We start from the raw sequence: 17,306 nt of genomic DNA on the forward strand, positions 1-17,306 counted from the left end.
CGAAAGTGTCGGATTACAAACGTCTGGTTTCACTCTCGATTCTGCGATGGCCAGCCCGCCTCGCTTCGTATCGCGGCTCGATACCGAAGGCTCGTGCTTGACTTTTCTGGTGGTTCAACTCGTGGGGCAACAGGGTGTAACAAGTTATTGATTATGATGAAGATTCGGCGTCGAGCTCGGGTCCCCTTGAGGAATATCCTGTTCCGGCGGGGATTCCGCTTGCCTAGCGGAGATGAGCGAGGTAAGAATAACCTGTTCTCAGATGATGCATCAACATGCGACTTCTGTGGACCGTGAGGGAAAAGCCTCTCAACTCCGAAATAAACCTCTTCTGAGATCGGACTCGCGGAGCTCGGCGGAAGGATTCGAAGGGAAGAGATCCTATCGAGACTTTTGGAAATTGACATCGTAGTCGAGATTCTGACGGGACCATACGATCAGGAATCGAATGTTATTAGTTATTATAGATTTAGTGGTGCCTCGATGGGCCTTTCGGAGGAAGTCCGATACTCATTTACAGCTTTGGGCATCCCGAAGTGAATAATATACTGCTCGATGGCGTGGATAAGCCGAAGCTCGAGCCAGCTTGAGTCAGCGAATTCTCTCCTGCAGTGTCTGAGTGGATTCCGCATCGAATCCGATAGCGAATGATCTACTCTGGGCTTTGGATCGCTCCGCAGCGTCGACGGCGAACGTGACGTCGTCCGGAGATGTGGCCTTACGCTACAGAGAATGAAAGTGTAAAAAGTAACATCCTCGCCCGAATCACTCTTTCCACGGCGAATCGAATCCTCGCGGTCAGTCTTCCTTCGCGTGTGAACTTCGGACAGATCCATCGCGAAAGCGAAAAACGCCCGCCAGTCATTTTCTTCTGGTTGAGTACCGCGATCCGTTTGCGGACTCGGTCTCCGCATTACAGGATCAGGTTGGATAGATTCAGATTGGTTGAAGCAGCTCTTGGGGAGCCAGCCGTGATCTGGAATTTATTATAGGCCTCTGATGGATTTCCTTCTTCGATTCGGGGAACGGGACGCCGTGGTTCAAAATCCAGGTTAGACTTTCAAAATCGTAGGGTCTCGCTAGAGGGGCGAAAAAATCCCCGACAGCCTGATGGTGCAATTCTCTTCTAAACTGCGTCGATGCGATTTATCTCAACCCGGAAATTGCGTTCAAACACAAATATTCGGTTGGCGGAGTCTTGCTCTGCATGAGTGAAGGCTGTTCTTCGGGCAGAAGAGGAATCCGGAGACGTCATATTGTGCGAAATCCAGCGTCGCGGCTGCGATGGAAGGGCATGTTTCTCTCGAAGACCTTCTTATCGTCTGGCGATGAATTCGTGGATGGAGAGAAATCCCTCCTGCCGCATGTTATCGACCAATCAACCAACCGTTGTAGACAGGAACCGTTGTAGAAACTTCCGCAAAAAAATGTCAGGTCGGGATTTCCAATTGATTTTCAACTTTAGATGAGCAACGCAAAGGCGGGGAGTGTCCGACTTCATTCTGAGTCAACAGAAATAAAAAAAGAGAGTCTGCAGAATCTCGGCGTCGATATTTTTCGTATAGGGGCTCCGATTGACTCACGGTTTCCCCACCTCCTCCCCTTAGGTCGAATTTTCTGAGAGGAAAGGTTGGGTTGCAACTTCCGATCCTGTCTCATCAGAGGAAATCACATTCACTTCTCGCTCGAGCCTGTCAGAGGAACTCATTGAGACCTAATTAGAGGCCCGTAGAGACCTAATTCGCTTCCGTGGGCTTTAACGGCCTTCGGTAAAGGCTTTCGAACTCCATCCTGAACGCGACCATGAGGAGCTCGCGCAGAGGAGATCGGGCGGTGACATACCAACATATGCGGCAATCAGTCTAGCAGTCTCTCGAGAGCTCGTGTATATATGGAATTCTTTCTCATTTCCAGAATCAGCGGAATTCGCAGAATTGCTGGCTGCTCTCGAGAATGGAACTGTTCTCCGGAAAGTCATCTCCCCGTCGAAGATCGTCTCCCGAAGATTCTTCCTCGACCCCAAACACGAATATCTCGCTTACTTCCCATCGCGAAAAGGAGTTTTCTGCTCCGCAGACGCACCTCTATGTAAGCAAAACGACCTACATACAGAATTTCCGAACGAATCCGGCATGTAAGAGCTTCGACAATGGACACGAACGAGAGTCTTTCGCGAGCTACGATTGCAATTTGCAATTATTGTGGAGCTTTCATCCTTGGCAATCGTCGAGGGGGACACTCAAAGGGATGAGGACAATCCCTGCCGCAGCGCTAACCCACGGGGGGGACTCGACAATTTGCAGACGTTGACCTGGATCGGCTGACCGAGATTTCCGGTCCTAAACGTATACGAAAGCTTCCTCTGCGCTTCCGCTCTCTGACTGTGCGGTATGGAAAGAAATGAGTTTTGTCTGCGCTCAATACTCTTGATGTTTAGATTGAGCTCAATCGGGGATCGTCTGCCTGGGACATGCTTAGAATGGTTCAGAACGAGCGCTCTATATATTTTTCCGAGCGGAAGATATCTATGAGTCTCCTAAATCCCGTTCCCGTAAGACGGGGTAAGATACAGGAGGTCCACTGACGACAGCCGTGAGAATTACTTGATACCATGAATCCGAAAAATGAGGTTTCCTAAAAGAGAACCTGCCTTCAACGATTGGTGAAAAGTGTGGACACCATTCCGACGATCTCATGAAACAAGTACCCGGAAAGCTGCAAGTTCTGAAGTCTTCGATATCCGCAAACCTCTTTTCGCTGAACTGTGATCAGTGAGAATCATTGATCGGTATTCTCGCTCCGACTTCGGTGCCACCGCTTGAGATGAGCTGAAAATCGCTCCCTCTGAGTGTTGCTCCCACTCTAACCTTACCCGAGCTTATGATGCATTGGGCTGACGATCCCTGAATCATGATAGGACTCCAATGATAGAATCCAGTGGAAATCTCCGTGCTACAAATTTAGGCGCAAAGAGAGCGCATTGTACCTCTTCCGGATGGTGGGGAAGCTCCCAAACGGATACCAAAAAATGTGAATATCATCCGCATCATTTCTGACCATGTGCGAAGCCCTCACATGCGCAATGAGAGGCATCAAGTTCCGCGATCCCATATCCTCACCCTGATTGTGAGATACGATCGGGGTTTGCCGAGCGTGCTCTCTGCGCCACCCGGAAGGCGGTTCTCGCACTGGAGCCGGGACGACGCGTCGTGATTCTGTCGCAACGGAATGGCCGAAAGCAGGCTTGGGAACACCCGTTTCGCTTGTCTCGAACCTTGATGCTTAGTCTAAGGCTGGCCTATGCGGCCGGGAATACATGCACCTTTGCACCTCGGGGGAGAGTCACTGAGGGCATCGATTCTTTAATAAGCCAACCTGTGATCCATGTCAACGCTGCAGAGCATACTATACATACTCAGGCTCAGCAGTCTCCTTTGGAGCCATCATGCCGCATAGCGGAAGAAGAGTCACCCCTTTCGGCAGCGTCAAGTAATTGATCACGATTCCGAGCCATGATGTTGATTACTACAGGAAACTTCTGCAGAAATATTCAGGAAGTGAAAAGACTCGAAAAAATGTAGAGAATAGCGACGAGGCGGCCGAAGAATTGCTCTCTCCTCGAGAGCGCCTTCCACGCCGGGTCATCTGCGTCGCTGAAGTCACACGGACTCGCTGATCTCTGTCACCGTCCCCTCGATTCCGTCGAGCATTTCGTATCTTCGAAATCATCGAGCTCGTGGAGAGCCGACGGAGCTTCGAAGTCCAGTCGAGCGCACTCGCGCCAGCACGGCTCATCGGGGGCTTGTGAGGTTGTGCAGAGATTCGGGGAAGTTTCAACTCGGTCAGAAACTCCGGAGAGAGGTCAGGCGCGGGAGTTCGAGAGCGGACCTTCTGAGGGAGCTACCAACTAACGAGCAGACAGTGGTTGCTTTCAACAAGAGCCCTCTCTCTCAAGTTAGTGAAGTCTCTCCGCTTATGGATCGAACCCGGGAAGCGAATCCGGCTGCTTCATTACGATCGGGCTTCGAATTTAGAGCTTCTGCTCTAGTCACTTGTCGATCGGTCGCTCGTACGGTTGCATTCTGCCCGCTAAATGCGTAGCTGAACGAGCGATGATTTCGCGCTTCATTTGATTGACTTAGGCGAGAGCTTCGAACTGATCTCACCCGCCTCATCTGTTGCATCGATAAACTCGTACCGGACTAAGACGACGTCGATCGGTGACAGTTCCAAAATGAAGTTCAGCGTGTTTGGCAATCTACTCGTTGCTATGCTCCGAAGTCGCCGAAGACGGCGGAAACAATCGAGTGAGCCCGATGAGGCTTCGACGACGAAGACCGACAGCATAGAAATTTGCGTGGAAAACGTGGATGAAACGTCTAGCGGCTCAGGTCAGGAACCAATTCCCATCCTCGCATTATAGCCACTTGAGGTACTTGGAATCATATTCGAGAACCGGCCCCATACATGCCCCCTTGAAGGATTTTTCTCGTCAAGAGGCTCAAGCGTCGAATTCGACCCAGGCAAGGCCTGAACCAGAACCCGGTTTTCAAGCCCTGCCTGTACTCGTATAACCAGGAATGGATTCCCTGGGCAGTCACCGACTTGCTATCACACTGGGCAGCTGGTTCCTCAGGGAGCTCTTCGAGTTGCCTGAATGCAAGTCTGTTTGCCCGGCACTGGGGATTCCGTGCTGATGTGAGGCTGTCACGATATCACGTCACGTGAAGTTCGCGCTCAGAGACATTTAGGTGATAGAGTTCTCCTGAGCTTTCGAGTTATCTGCCCCGAGCAAGATGAGCCGTGTGAGATCCTTAATTGTTACCCTTCCGGGGTTTCTCTGAAGCTCAGTATCTATAATACTTATCGGAGCCGAGCTTTTTGAGGCTGCTCGTCGGCAGCGGAGTTGCTCTTCCATGGCTCTCAGAGAGCACATTGCGGATGAGTCGATGAGAAATATGGTCGAGCCGAACTTCAACATTATTGTGGACTGATCAATCTACTCCGCTCCCATAAAATTCAAATTCCTCAAAATGTCCATACCATGCCTTAGAGACGAGTGACTCGCTAGGGTTGGGCCACCTGAAGCTTGGCAGCTCACGATCAATACCCCTCCGGGTCGATTCAAGTTTTTGAACAGCATCATTTCGGGGTTCACATCTGAATATGTATTTCCCCATCCGCCCCTCTTGGATCAGAAGGCAAGAGCACGAAACCGAAGCTAGGTCAGGACAAGCGTATGGAGCTCATTCATCGTTCAGGAGGTGGTAAATTAGGAGTGAATTACTCGACCGGGGACCGTTGATGCAATTCATTTCTCGTCTCAACCTAAGTCGCAAAGATCCCGAAGTCGCAAGGCTCCCGGGGCCAATTGGAGCATGATCTCGACAGGCTTTGTTGGCGGTCAGCGCCGGCCGGTCCGGAACACGGATCGAAGAACGTGTGTAGCGCAACGATTATGGCGGGACCAGAGCTGGAGTCAGCGACCGCGAGCTCTCCCAAGGCGACCCTAACCTCTCCCTATACTCCAGAACTCTGGGACTCACACATGAGGCCAATGGGTCAGATAAGGCAACGATCATAAACGACCATCGAAGTTGATCGTTCAATAACCCAGCAAACGATTCCAGATGCCATTCGCGACATCAGTGAAGTGCGTCGAGGATTTTCCACTGACACTTTCCACAGACTCGATGAGAATTCGCAGCAGCGACGATCGATACGGAATGGTCTGATACGGGACGAGCTCTGTTTCTCTGTCGTTCTAAACACGTCGAACACCACACTCGATCTTATCGGTAAGTCAGGCGACAGACTCGATCATTTCGACTCGATGAACTTCTTCAGCCCCTCAGACCCAGATCCCGAGGAGAAACCGTTGAATGCCTCTCGGGACGAGCACGTTGTCACGCCATAACGATATGAGCGGGCCGATCGACGTTAGGCCTTGTCTCCTCCGCGCCGATGGTGAATTGGCTATTTTTGCGGCCGTAATCGACCATAATTATTGGTCAAAATGTCCCCTTACGACAGACAGGATAGTCCCATTTTATGACCTAATGGAATGAACAACTTTCACCCAGATATGGCCAGTCGTCGGCGAGTCTGGAATTGAGCCGAAGGGCTGACCTGGATTATGAGCAGTGAACCTGATCCGGAGGTGGGGTCCGTCGCGCTGGTCAGCTGTGGTGACGGCAATCGCAAGTCCGGCGGCGACGTTGACGATAACAAAAACAAGTGGAGGAACAATAATAATAATAAACATCTGAACGATCGGGAGGGCGAGAAAGAGGTTGTGTTTCCGACCGGACGAGTTGCCGTTCGCGAGACCGCAATCGCTTCCGAGCGTTCGATATTGAGGGAGCTCGGAGCTCTTGCTTAGAATGATTTGATCCAATGAGCTTCATTTGTGAACCTCCGAGAGATGTTGAACTTGTGGATTGTCTAGCGCGTTCGCGTTTCTTGCCGCATCGATTGGTTGTGTAGTTAATATCGAACCTTCAGCATGAAGGTGAGTGAATCAGGCAGCGAGTGTGCTCGTGAGTCGGTCACTGGGTTAGGTGAGTCTTCTGAGCTCAGAGCCTCTTCTACGGGAACGCAGAAAGCGGCGCGCTCACCGATACACTCCAAAGGGCAGGCAATCGGCCATTATGCTTTTCCTCAATTGGTGATGTAGCTCGCGCTCTTCGTTATGAAAGCATCTACATGAGTTCATGATATTTCACCTCGGCCGAGCAACAAAAATTTTCGAAGGAGCACAGCGAGTGCCAGATACGCCTGAACTCGCGTCCTAGCACTCGGTCACTCCGATGACGTCTGCAGACGTTGACGGTTGACTTACGCCCGTGGTCATTATCACCTGGGTCGCTCGGAGAAGCTCGACGACGATGATCTCATCAAAATGCACGTGATCTACATAGAAAAAGAGAGGCCTTGGGAAGCTTCTCAGGCAAGGCAATATCATCTCGCCGCATTACCAAGTCTAGGAAGTTACAGTTGAGAAAATTGCGTCTTCTATTCTGGAGGAGAATACTGCCTATGATTCTGAATTTCGCTAAACGGAGAAAGTTTGACCCAGTCCGAAGCACAAGAAAGGAGTGTCGGGCGCTCCCCGAAGCGCTCGACGCCGCTGCCACCGCCGTCCTCGACATGACTACTGTAGACAGTTGTGAGTAGAGACCTGTTGTCGTGCTGTGATCTGTTAATGTCTCCGAGCCCTTCTCGTCAATTAGATCTTCGATTGCGTGGAAAGCGTCTAGGCTCAATATCTGGTGGACGTACAACGATTGTCATGTCCGTGTGTAGTGGCAGGCGCTTCCTCCCGATATTCGCTCGAGGTCGGCACCGACTCGGAGCGAGCCAAGCGCCCGGGATCATTTGGAGGACGTCTCGTATTCAGGGAGGACCTCGGATTACGCGACGTTTCAGCTCCAAGGGGGAGGGGGATTTCCCCAATGCGTTGACAATGTGCGCGTTCTTGGTCCGCTGACGGGGATTCGCGGCTCATTCCTTTACACGAGCTCACGTGCAGGCGTATTGCTCCGCAGCGATAGTCAGAGTATCGGAGCTTGCGTAAGTTTTCCCCTTCCGATAGAATAGGCGGTCCGTAGCGGAACGATTGACAACGATAGTGCCAATGTACGTTTTCAAAAGACCTTCCTTCTGGGCAATAGCAGCGTACGCTATGCATGCGGCGCCGCCGCCGCCGCCGCCGGCTCGGTGTCGACGGCCGTGAACGCGTGACAACCTACGATTCCATATTCTCTCAGATAACCATGAGAAATTGCTTTTCCAGCTCGCACAAAAGAAACAGCTGATGCCTGGCAGCGAGTTCTCTCGCATCTTGTAGCTGCCTACAGGAGTGCTGAGCGACAAGAAGCGTTCGACAGCTGGATTAAAGCTCAGTTCGCTCGAGCCGACGTCAACGGCAACGGGGTCTTGAACTTCCCTGAGTGTGTTGAACTCCTCAAGCAAATGAATAAAGCCGCCCCGAAAAAAGTCATCCGGAAACTCTTCGAAGTAAGTCATCTCCCACGAGGGTTCGGGCTCGGTGGTTCTGTGGATCAAGAACCCGAGAGCTCACCAAGCTTAGTCTAAGCGACTCGGCTCCGCGCCTTCAGCCGCCTGGCTTATCCATCCGATAGGGCTCTGAGGCGTATAGTCCTCGAATTCCTCAACTTCAGGAGGTGACTCGCATTTTCAGGCCGCGAACAAGAATCGGTTGCCTATTGACGGAGAGGATGTTCTCGATAAAAACGAGTTTGTGTTGTTCTACAACTCTCTGCTCAATAGACCAGAAATCGTTGAGATATTCGACAAGTGAGACACCAACCGAGCTTTGTATCGAATTCTTAATATTAGGCCGAACAATCCCTACAGAAAGCTCTGATGGGAATCATGAACAAAACTCCAATTCGTTCCGCAGATACAAAGCCAAAGGAACAGAATTGATGGGAGCCGAAGAATTGCAGCGCTTCCTCAGACGGGAACAGAGTGAACAATGCTCTGTGAATGAGTGCCAGCAGATTATTCAAACTCTAAGCGAGTCGACTCATGAGGTATCGCTTACGCTCATGCCATGCACGGGAGACCAGGCGTCGGAAACGTTCCGTTCCAGTCGGTGATCAATGAACACAACACGCGCGATGACGACGACACGTTCTCTTCCTTCCTGCAGGATTGGGGATCGGACGGTCACCTCACCGTCCGAGGCTTCGAAGCATTCCTTTTGTCTGACCGGCAGGATATTTTCGACCACAGGCACCATTCCGTCTGTCAGGATATGACCCGGCCCCTGAACGAGTATTTTATCGCATCGTCCCACAACACGTGAGCGCGACGCAGCGTACTGCGAACTTTATTCTCGGTGTCCGGGTGAACAGGTCGTTTCGCTACTTTCGGGTGGCTGGTCACGTTGCTCGGCACGTTTTCCCTTTTCTCCCGAAGTCTTGCCGAGCTGAACGTGTGTGGGCTTGGGCCCTTCCGAGCGTTCACCTCGAACTGTGCGTTCACGTTATTCAGAGAGCGAATTTCTTGAAGGTACCTTCTCAATCATCAACTCGTGGGCGCCTCCAGCGTTGAGGGTTACATTAAGGCCATGAAAAGAGGATGTCGTTGTCTAGAATGTGAGCGACGTCGGCGATCAGCGAATTCTTCAGAGAAGACGTCCGCAATCTCGAACGCTATTGCGGACTTGCTCCTCCGATACCTCATCACTCTTAGTTCTCACAAGGAATTCCATTACAGTGGACGTCTGGGATGGTCAGAATTCGGAGCCTGTAGTGTTCCATGGATATACTTTGACCACGAAGATTCTTCTGAAGGACGTCTTAGAAGCTATTTCAACCTATGCCTTCCAGTCTTCACCGTCAGTATCGCTTCCAAAATCACACAGCTCAATTATTGCGTCTCGACGGCAGCCCGCTTGCCCCGCCGATTCATAGCCGCGAGACATCCATTTCCCGCTGTCGAGGATATCGGTTCATTGGACGGGTCTTTTCAGTTATCCCGTCATCCTCTCCATCGAGAACCATTGTACCCAAGAACAACAAAGGAAGATGGCCTCTTATTTTCGCTCATATCTCGGAGGTTGGTGCAGGGGGATCGGGGCACGTAGAACAGCGAGCGAGCTCAATAAACCCACCTATCATTAAACCGAGGCGAATGTCCTCGCGCTTATATTGAATGAATCCTCTGTAGGAATCGTCAAGGAATAAGATTTCATGGTCGATTGTAATTCTTCCCCGAGGGGCGACATGACGATATCTGCTTTGAAAAATTCTAGAATACTACTGCGGAGATCTGGTGGACGATCTGAGCGAGCTCCCATCTCCTGAGCAGCTCAAATACAAGATACTCATCAAGGTGCGTCGAACTCATCCTTGTATTCTGTCCATTGGAAAACTCGTCAGAGACTCTAGTCGGATCTGATTTGTAGTACAAGGGTTGTCGTCACTTTTGGCGGGGAGCGTGTGGGAAATCGATGATATGTGCCCAGACTTCCCGAGTCTATACGCATCACTTATCATAGATTCCGGGCGGGGGCCATACGGAATTTCATTTGTGAAGCGTCCTTTTCTTGGCAGTGTAAGAAGCTGGAAACGACCAAGGAACTCCCCGAACTCCGGGAAGAACAGGAGTTCGCCCAGACTCTTAGCGTGAACGACGCTGAAGCTCTCGGCTACGTGAGCGACTCCTCAGAGGTGGGTCACTCGCTGGAGAAAGCTTAGGCGATTTCTCAGGAGTCGGTGTTTTTATATTCTATATTCTCTCGGCGCTGCCCGTGTTCAGGTATCGGAACATTTTGGGAGCGGTTCTTCCAACGAGGGCGATGACGGGAAGAAAGATGCCGACGTTTCTTACGAGAAGGTCGTCGCGTCTTCTTCACGTGAAGTCAAAGGGTCAGTGGATACCTTAACCATGTTTCTCGGTTCATTTCTCTTGCTAGAGACACTGTAGAGTTCCATACGTGGCTGAAGGGAGATTTAGGATGGTAGCTTTTCGAATTCTCAGAGAACACAAGGAGAAGAACAGCCGACTCCGACGGTCTCTGCGTCGCTCCTCGGGCCGCGGGAAACTGAATCTCACACAAGAGCTATCGGATTGCGTCAATTACATCATCGCAACTCCTTTCCACAGTCTCGAGGAAACACAAACATGTGAGTTTCAGCTCATTCGCCTCACACCCATATTGCCGGAATTTCCGCCATAAGTACCGTATATTTCGGAGCACGCGAGGACAGTCTCAGACTGGCGACGATTCCATCGCTCATGATATATTGTTGCTCCTTGTTGTGTTCAGGGCGTCCCAACCAAATGACGTCATTCAGTGAATCCAAGTGCCTGAAAATGCTCAACGGTGGAGAGAGGAAGAACTTTATGAAGTACACTCAAAAGCACTTGGCGCGCATCTACCCCAAGGGGAGCAGAACTTCTTCCACGAACTACAATCCGATACCGTTCTTCAACAGCGGCTGTCAAATAGGTGAGCAGCCACGAGCATCTCTATGAGTCGGAACATATTTCACGAATGTAGCGCTGAGCCCCTCCGCGGTGACCGACTAAAAAATTTCGATTTGAACTCCCTCAGTGGCGCTGAACTATCAGACTCCGGATAGCAGTATGTTCTACAATATTGCGAAATTCGCTCAGAATGGCAATTGTGGTTATGTTCTCAAACCTCGGATTTTGAGAAACGATCTCGACTCTTTCGATTTCGATGAGCCTCCCTTATCTTTGTGCAGAACTGTCACCATAAAGGTAGGTGCTGTTTCGCGAAATTATTGAGACAGCAGAACGTCCATGGATTTTCCGGCTCAATGATTCATCCAGCTCGTTAAACCTAAGAAGGATAAGGAGCTTTCCGGACATTAACCATCTGCTCTTGTTACTGCCCTTCCAGATCATTAGCGGGCAACACATTCCGAAACCGGATGAATCTCTAGAAGGCGAAGTCGTTGACCCCTATGTTCTGGTGAAAATCGTTGGACACCCTAAAGATCGAGCTTGCGCGGAGACGGAGTTCGTTAGGAACAATGGTAAATCCGCTCGATCCTCCTTAATGAACGCTGCGACCCGATACGGCTAAATTATCATCGGGGATCTAATACGGATGTATCTGTTTTCTTTTGCCAGGATTCAATCCGAACTGGAATCGGACTTTCGAGTTCATTGTCGAGGTCCCCGACCTCGCCTTCCTTGTTTTCATCGTTAAGGACGACTCTCGTACGGGAAAGAACCTAAAATTGGGCAAATACGCGGTTCCGCTGACGGCGGTTCGCACTGGCTACCGACATGTTCACTTGCGGAATCCATGGTTTGAAAAAATTGTTCCCGCGTCATTGTTCGTCCATATCGACATCCGCAGGAGCTCTAATTATCAGACTCTGTAATATACTGCCTACGGAGTGCGAAATGAGCTCTAGTTCGGCTCTCGCGGAGTCTCAGGTCGGAACGTGAGAGGTTTGAAGCCGGGTTGTGAAGGGCTCCCTCATCCAGTGCAGATTGGCTATTTCGAGGAATCGGAAAAAAGCGATGCAAATCATGTCCCCTGAGAACTAACGATGGCGGCACCGCTCTCTTCGCGAGGGCAAGTCATGTAAATAGCAGAATCATAGGGATCTCAGTCACCGGGAACGGTCCATCAAGGTATCTTCGCGACGTATGGTGGAAGGAACGCTTGTTATTCGTACGGCTCCAATCGAGCTCGAACGACTTTCGAATTTATTCACTTTAGGCCCGAGCACGAGTGAAGGCTCACGCGTGTCGAGCTCCGATTCCGACCTCTTGGACGGAGAGTGATTCATTGTATCAATTCGAATCTCTCCAACGCAAGATTGCAGAATGCAGACTTTTCCATTCGAATAAAATTGGTTTTGAGAAGAGATCGTTGATATCTGGTGATTTCGCCCTTTCCATCGCACAGTGATGAACATATCGGTGGAGGGAATTCAAGATTCAAGGGAATCGACGGGGCGAGGAAATTCACGATTCACGAGGCTGGGGATCTTCACTCACAATCAGATCAGCGAGGCTGATTGGCTTCCTTAAGCGAGTTCCGAAAATCCTGTGAGAAGGAGGCGGGTCAAGCCGGGCATCAGGTATCCGAAAGCAACAGAGTCTCTCACAGGAGTACCAGACAATGCCATTCGTAGAAGGTTTCGGTGTTCCTGAACGCAAGCAAAGATTCCAGACCGGCTTGACCGGAGAAACGATTCTGCGCCCGAGGAAACGCTCACCGAATCGGCCAAGTTCTCCCCCTGCGGAGTGAGAGCGAGTGAGCCGAGTCCTGTCTGATGTAATGATGGATTATAAGTCTGTATCTACGAATGCGGAAAGCTCTTCCGTTGGTTGCTCCGTCGAGAAATGTGCCTTCGGGAATTCGCGCTGCAAGTAGAGTACCCACTCGTATCGGACCGCGTTCCGATGTCTTGAGCGGTACATTAGTGACGTGGGCGTCGGTGTTATCTCTAAGCACCGACGACGCAACAAGCATTCCGGCAGCTGATATACCGATTCTCCAGAAGTGCATAGCGTTCCGTGCTCAACATCTCATGCCTTTTTTTTGATGTCGACGTGAATTCGCTTTTGCTCTTCCGACTCTATTTCTGCGAGTGTTCTGCTCTTCATTACGTAATGCAATCCGCACACACGAAGCGGAAATGTCGCAAGCATAAAACGGTGAGGCCCAGACTCTTCGGACTTGACGGCTACCAGAGGTGATGCTCCGGATGAGACCAGAATGCGAGACCCGAGCTCTTCCTAATGGATTAGCTTAAGAGCGATTCGGAGGATAAGAGTCCCGCTTTCCAGATGCAGAGTGGTCGTGGAGCCAGCCTGCGATCCTGTACGACCTCCATTCGGCCATCATATTTCCACGGCAATGATTTAGTATTCCGCGGTGTCAAACAAGTTTGTGGTCTCCTCAACATCTGTTCCCGGGCCTCGTCTAGGTTAGGTCGCGCTGCGCGTAACCGAATCCGTTCGATCAATAGATTGGAAGGCGTATACGATCCGCAGGACCTGGAGGTAGAATCTGAAGAAACGCTCATTGTCTCTGTCGAAGCATGACATGAGACTCCGCTGTCAGCTCCCGCTTCCCATTCCTTCTCAGAGATTGGCGGCAGCCGATATAAAGAACATCAACAAGAATGCAACCCGTACGATCTACCTGATTCTCCGTCGAATGAGTGAAGGCCCCGGACTAGAAGTCAAGCGATGTTTCGAGAAGTCAGTTATTACCCTTGATTCAGGAGTTACTACTTATGGCGGTCTACGAGGAGTGCATCGAACCGAACGGGAATGTATCCCTAGAGACGCATATTCATTGATTATATGCATCTGATGCAGGTACGGTGATGCTGGAGGTCTACTAGATTCCAAAAAACTTCGGGAATTCCTCAGAGATGTCCAATTCATGTCGCCTGAGGAGATCCACAGCGCGGAAAAGAAACACTTCGATGAAGATTTCCATCACATCGAAACCATTCTCGGGGTTTTCCTGGAAGACGATAAAATGTTCGGAGCGGTGGATTACAGCCGCCCCCAGGACATGACAAAACCGCTCACCCATTATTGGATCAACTCGTCACACAATACGTATGATCGATTTTTCAATTGGTACCTATTCATTCCCCGCTTCGGAGTCATTGAGAGATAGTCGATTCTGCTTTGCTGGAGTCCCGCGAATAATGAACCCTTCGGATAGCGAACCTCCCTGTCGCATCTATGGGAGAGAATTTTTTTCTCAGCATCGAGTCTATCAGAGAGAGAAGCTTCGTTGTACGCGGGACTCTGGTTCATCTCATTCTCCACGACGAGAGACGGGGATCGTTGCCGTGCCCATCTAAGGCTTTCCTTGAGTTGCATGGTAACGGGCTTCATAATCAATATCTCCCGCAGGTATCTCAAAGGACGCCAAGTAGGAATGAAATCTGCGAGTTCCCTCCAGTACAAGCGGGTTCTCGAGAGTGGCTGTCGATGCATTGAACGTGAGTTCATTCGTAGCTATCTGTGCGACCTGAAATTTTCATTCCGTTCGCTTTCGGGAGCGCATCGCTGAAATTCATAACCGTAGAAACACCGACGACTGTAATACATACGCAATCGAGAGCTCCTCTCCTCATATCGCGCTCATCCTTCGAACTCTTGCAGTGGATGTTTGGGAGAGCGCAAATCAATTGAAGGTCTGTCACAGGTCCCTAACAAACGCACTGGATCTGAAGCCCGTCCTAGAGCTCATAAAAGAATATGCCTTCAAGACTTCGACGTGAGTCCTTGGCTCCCTTCGGGAACATTATCCGACGCCTCCGCCGTGAGTGATATGAATTTGTTCATCCAGGTATCCCGTGATACTTTCCATCGAGCAACATCTCAGCCTGAAATCATTGAAGCGAATGATGTTGCATATCAGAGAATGCTTCAAAGGTAGACTGCGTGAATGAAGCATACTCGCTCTGAACCATCCGAAACATCTGAAACATCCCACAGACCTTTTCCCAACCTAAGGAAGCTCCTTTCAGGCTTCCTGCTCGAGGACCGTTTCGAATCCTGCGCGGAATCAGCGAATTTAAGCTTGATGTCACCTGGAGAATTGCGGAACTGCATCCTGATAAAGGTCTCTTGCTCAACCTACCTCGCAACACTCGGGTCTCGGGCCCAGAGTCGAGTATAATAATTTCTCGTGTTTGTTCATGCTCCCGGCAGATGAAAGGCAAGAGAGATATACGAGGAGACTTTTCCGTGGCGAAACTTAGCTCCCCGAAGAATCTGAACCTTATCCAAGGTACTTTGTGCCATCAATTTTACCGTCTGACTTTCCTGGGTACGCGTCCCCCGCGTCTTCAGATAGCCTGTCAGAAATCACTTATTGACGATCTGATTCAGAATGCTGCAGCGCGAACGTAGCCGACGCCAACGCGATAATCTCGCTCGCGGAGTCATTTGCGGACACGATGATTTATTTCAACGAGGAGCAATGGAGGGTTCGTACCCGGAACAATCTGGCCAGAGTTTACCCATCGGCTTGCAGGATCGACTCTAGCAACTATTTGCCGGTGAAGGTTTGGCTCGCCGGATGTCAAATGGGTGAGTCGGAAGTCACACGCTGACCGAATGCCCCAACCCCCCTCGGGAGTTTCGAACCGCCTTTGCGCTCGTTCTTATCTGACTGCTCTGATCGGTAGCCGCTCTCAATCTCCAAAAGCCAGGATCCAGCGTCCTGCTCAACCAAGCGCTCTTCGACTTGAATGAGCGAAGGGGCTTCGTTACGAAACCGGAAGCGATTCTCTCCGGGAACGTACCGACGACCCCAGTCGAGAAGCTGAAGCTGAAGGTAAGTTCTGAAATCAAGATCGGCATCGCAGAACCCAAGATAAGCACAAATCGGGTGGTTTTTCCTTTGCGGGGATCGATGCTGTTCCCATCTATTGCAGATACTCAGTGGGCATCGTTTTTTCGCCTTGCCTCGAGGAGCGGCGAAGAGCAAGCACATAGAATGTCATCTCAAAGCTGTGATCCATGGAACGACCAAAGACAAAAAGACGGAGAAGCTTGACGTCTCATTCACGCTAGGTCCGGTGAAATCCTCGCGATAATCCAAATGTGGGAAAGGACAATTTCACGGTAGCTCGTGCATGCATATTGATTCCAGGCCACGATTTCGAAATCAATGCAGCCTTCGAGTTCGACATATGCCTACCGGGGGCGGCTTTCCTCGAACTGTCGATACACTCGACGGAAAGAGTTGGATCATTCACCGCCGTGGTGTCGTCTCTGCGTCGCGGGATTCGCTTCCTTCATCTGACGGACCTTATTGGCCGCAAAGCTGTGCCTTCGAGCTGCTTGTTAGCTCACATCGAGAGGGAGACAATGCTCAACGAGGAGTGATCGCCCAGTGACAGATGTTCCTTCGATTGTTCTATCTTCTGAGTCCTCGTGTAGTTGTGCCAGCTTCGAATCGATCGGATTCCGGTTCAGACTGAGGAACCGCCGGACTCGCTGCTGAAAGCTGAGATTATCATTCATGAACATTCGGACGCTCGCATTTCTTCCGATCTCCTTCTGCTCCCTGCATTTGTGGTTATACTGTAATCCAATATTCCTTTATCCATGTCTGTGGAATCTCCCGGTTGTTAGGGTACCGCTCATGTAATTAAATTCGTATACGCCTGGCGTGACGACCATGCATAACAGCTACGATCGGAGTCTTTGATCAGTGCTACTTAAGTATCGAGCTCCATTCTTCCTAGATGAGCGAAGTTATTCACTCCACCTTCTCTGCGTAACAAAAACTTATGCAAGCATTCGTCCTCAGGATCCCGAATGCATATAATCATCCTGCTCGATCCCATGCTGCACTTGATTAGATCCTGTCCCGGTCCGATCTCGAATGAGTTGGTGATGATGAGTGGTTCGGGTAAGATAGAAAGACAGGGTCCCGGATTCTTCTGCCTTGATCAATTTACGTCTGTACCGATTATCCCGCGGAGAACAGACTCATTTTGATTAGGGGCAGAAGAGGTAAGAGGAGTGATCAGTTTCTTTGAGCTCGGCTCGCTTACGCAGTGCTGGGGGAAGCTGTCGGGAAATCGGCGATGATGTCCACTCCATTGGTAAGCATCAGATTGCTGGCTGGCTTTCTCTGCAGACTGTGCCAATACAAAAGAATTCGAGCGTATATTCATGATTCATCGCAGGTCTATGACATGGAATATGTTAGGACGCCTAAATCCACCAGGACCGAAACCCGCTAGGCAGCGGATCTCGACAAAGCTCGTGGAGACATCCAAGCCTCGAACCTTGTGGTG

The 17,306-nt window shown here is 50.5% G+C and overlaps 2 protein-coding genes across 2 annotated transcripts; both read left to right on the plus strand.

Annotated features, from left to right (window-relative positions):
- Window positions 1-1,427: 1,427 nt before the first annotated feature.
- Window positions 1,428-11,891, plus strand: LOC100899220 (1-phosphatidylinositol 4,5-bisphosphate phosphodiesterase delta-4). The gene is made up of 18 exons (XM_018639193.1): window positions 1,428-1,434; window positions 1,915-2,088; window positions 5,631-5,798; window positions 7,796-8,019; window positions 8,204-8,319; window positions 8,426-8,558; window positions 8,678-8,829; window positions 9,040-9,125; window positions 9,247-9,367; window positions 9,503-9,588; window positions 9,785-9,864; window positions 10,086-10,202; window positions 10,291-10,400; window positions 10,513-10,658; window positions 10,802-10,984; window positions 11,090-11,259; window positions 11,402-11,537; window positions 11,635-11,891. Exons 1-18 carry the CDS (start codon window positions 1,428-1,430, stop codon window positions 11,889-11,891), a joined length of 2,466 nt encoding a protein of 821 aa, XP_018494709.1.
- A 1,243-nt stretch (window positions 11,892-13,134) lies between these two features.
- Window positions 13,135-16,683, plus strand: LOC100899362 (1-phosphatidylinositol 4,5-bisphosphate phosphodiesterase gamma-2). Its single transcript, XM_018639194.1, has 12 exons — window positions 13,135-13,179; window positions 13,613-13,728; window positions 13,849-14,097; window positions 14,401-14,489; window positions 14,653-14,767; window positions 14,840-14,925; window positions 15,021-15,115; window positions 15,205-15,283; window positions 15,385-15,585; window positions 15,684-15,832; window positions 15,933-16,071; window positions 16,151-16,683. Exons 1-12 carry the CDS (start codon window positions 13,135-13,137, stop codon window positions 16,384-16,386), a joined length of 1,599 nt encoding a protein of 532 aa, XP_018494710.1. The 3' UTR covers window positions 16,387-16,683.
- The last annotated feature ends 623 nt before the right edge of the window (window positions 16,684-17,306 follow it).

This window comes from Galendromus occidentalis, unplaced genomic scaffold, assembly GCF_000255335.2.
Source record: "Galendromus occidentalis unplaced genomic scaffold, Mocc_1.1 scf7180000077404, whole genome shotgun sequence".
Lineage (NCBI taxonomy): Eukaryota > Metazoa > Arthropoda > Arachnida > Mesostigmata > Phytoseiidae > Galendromus > Galendromus occidentalis.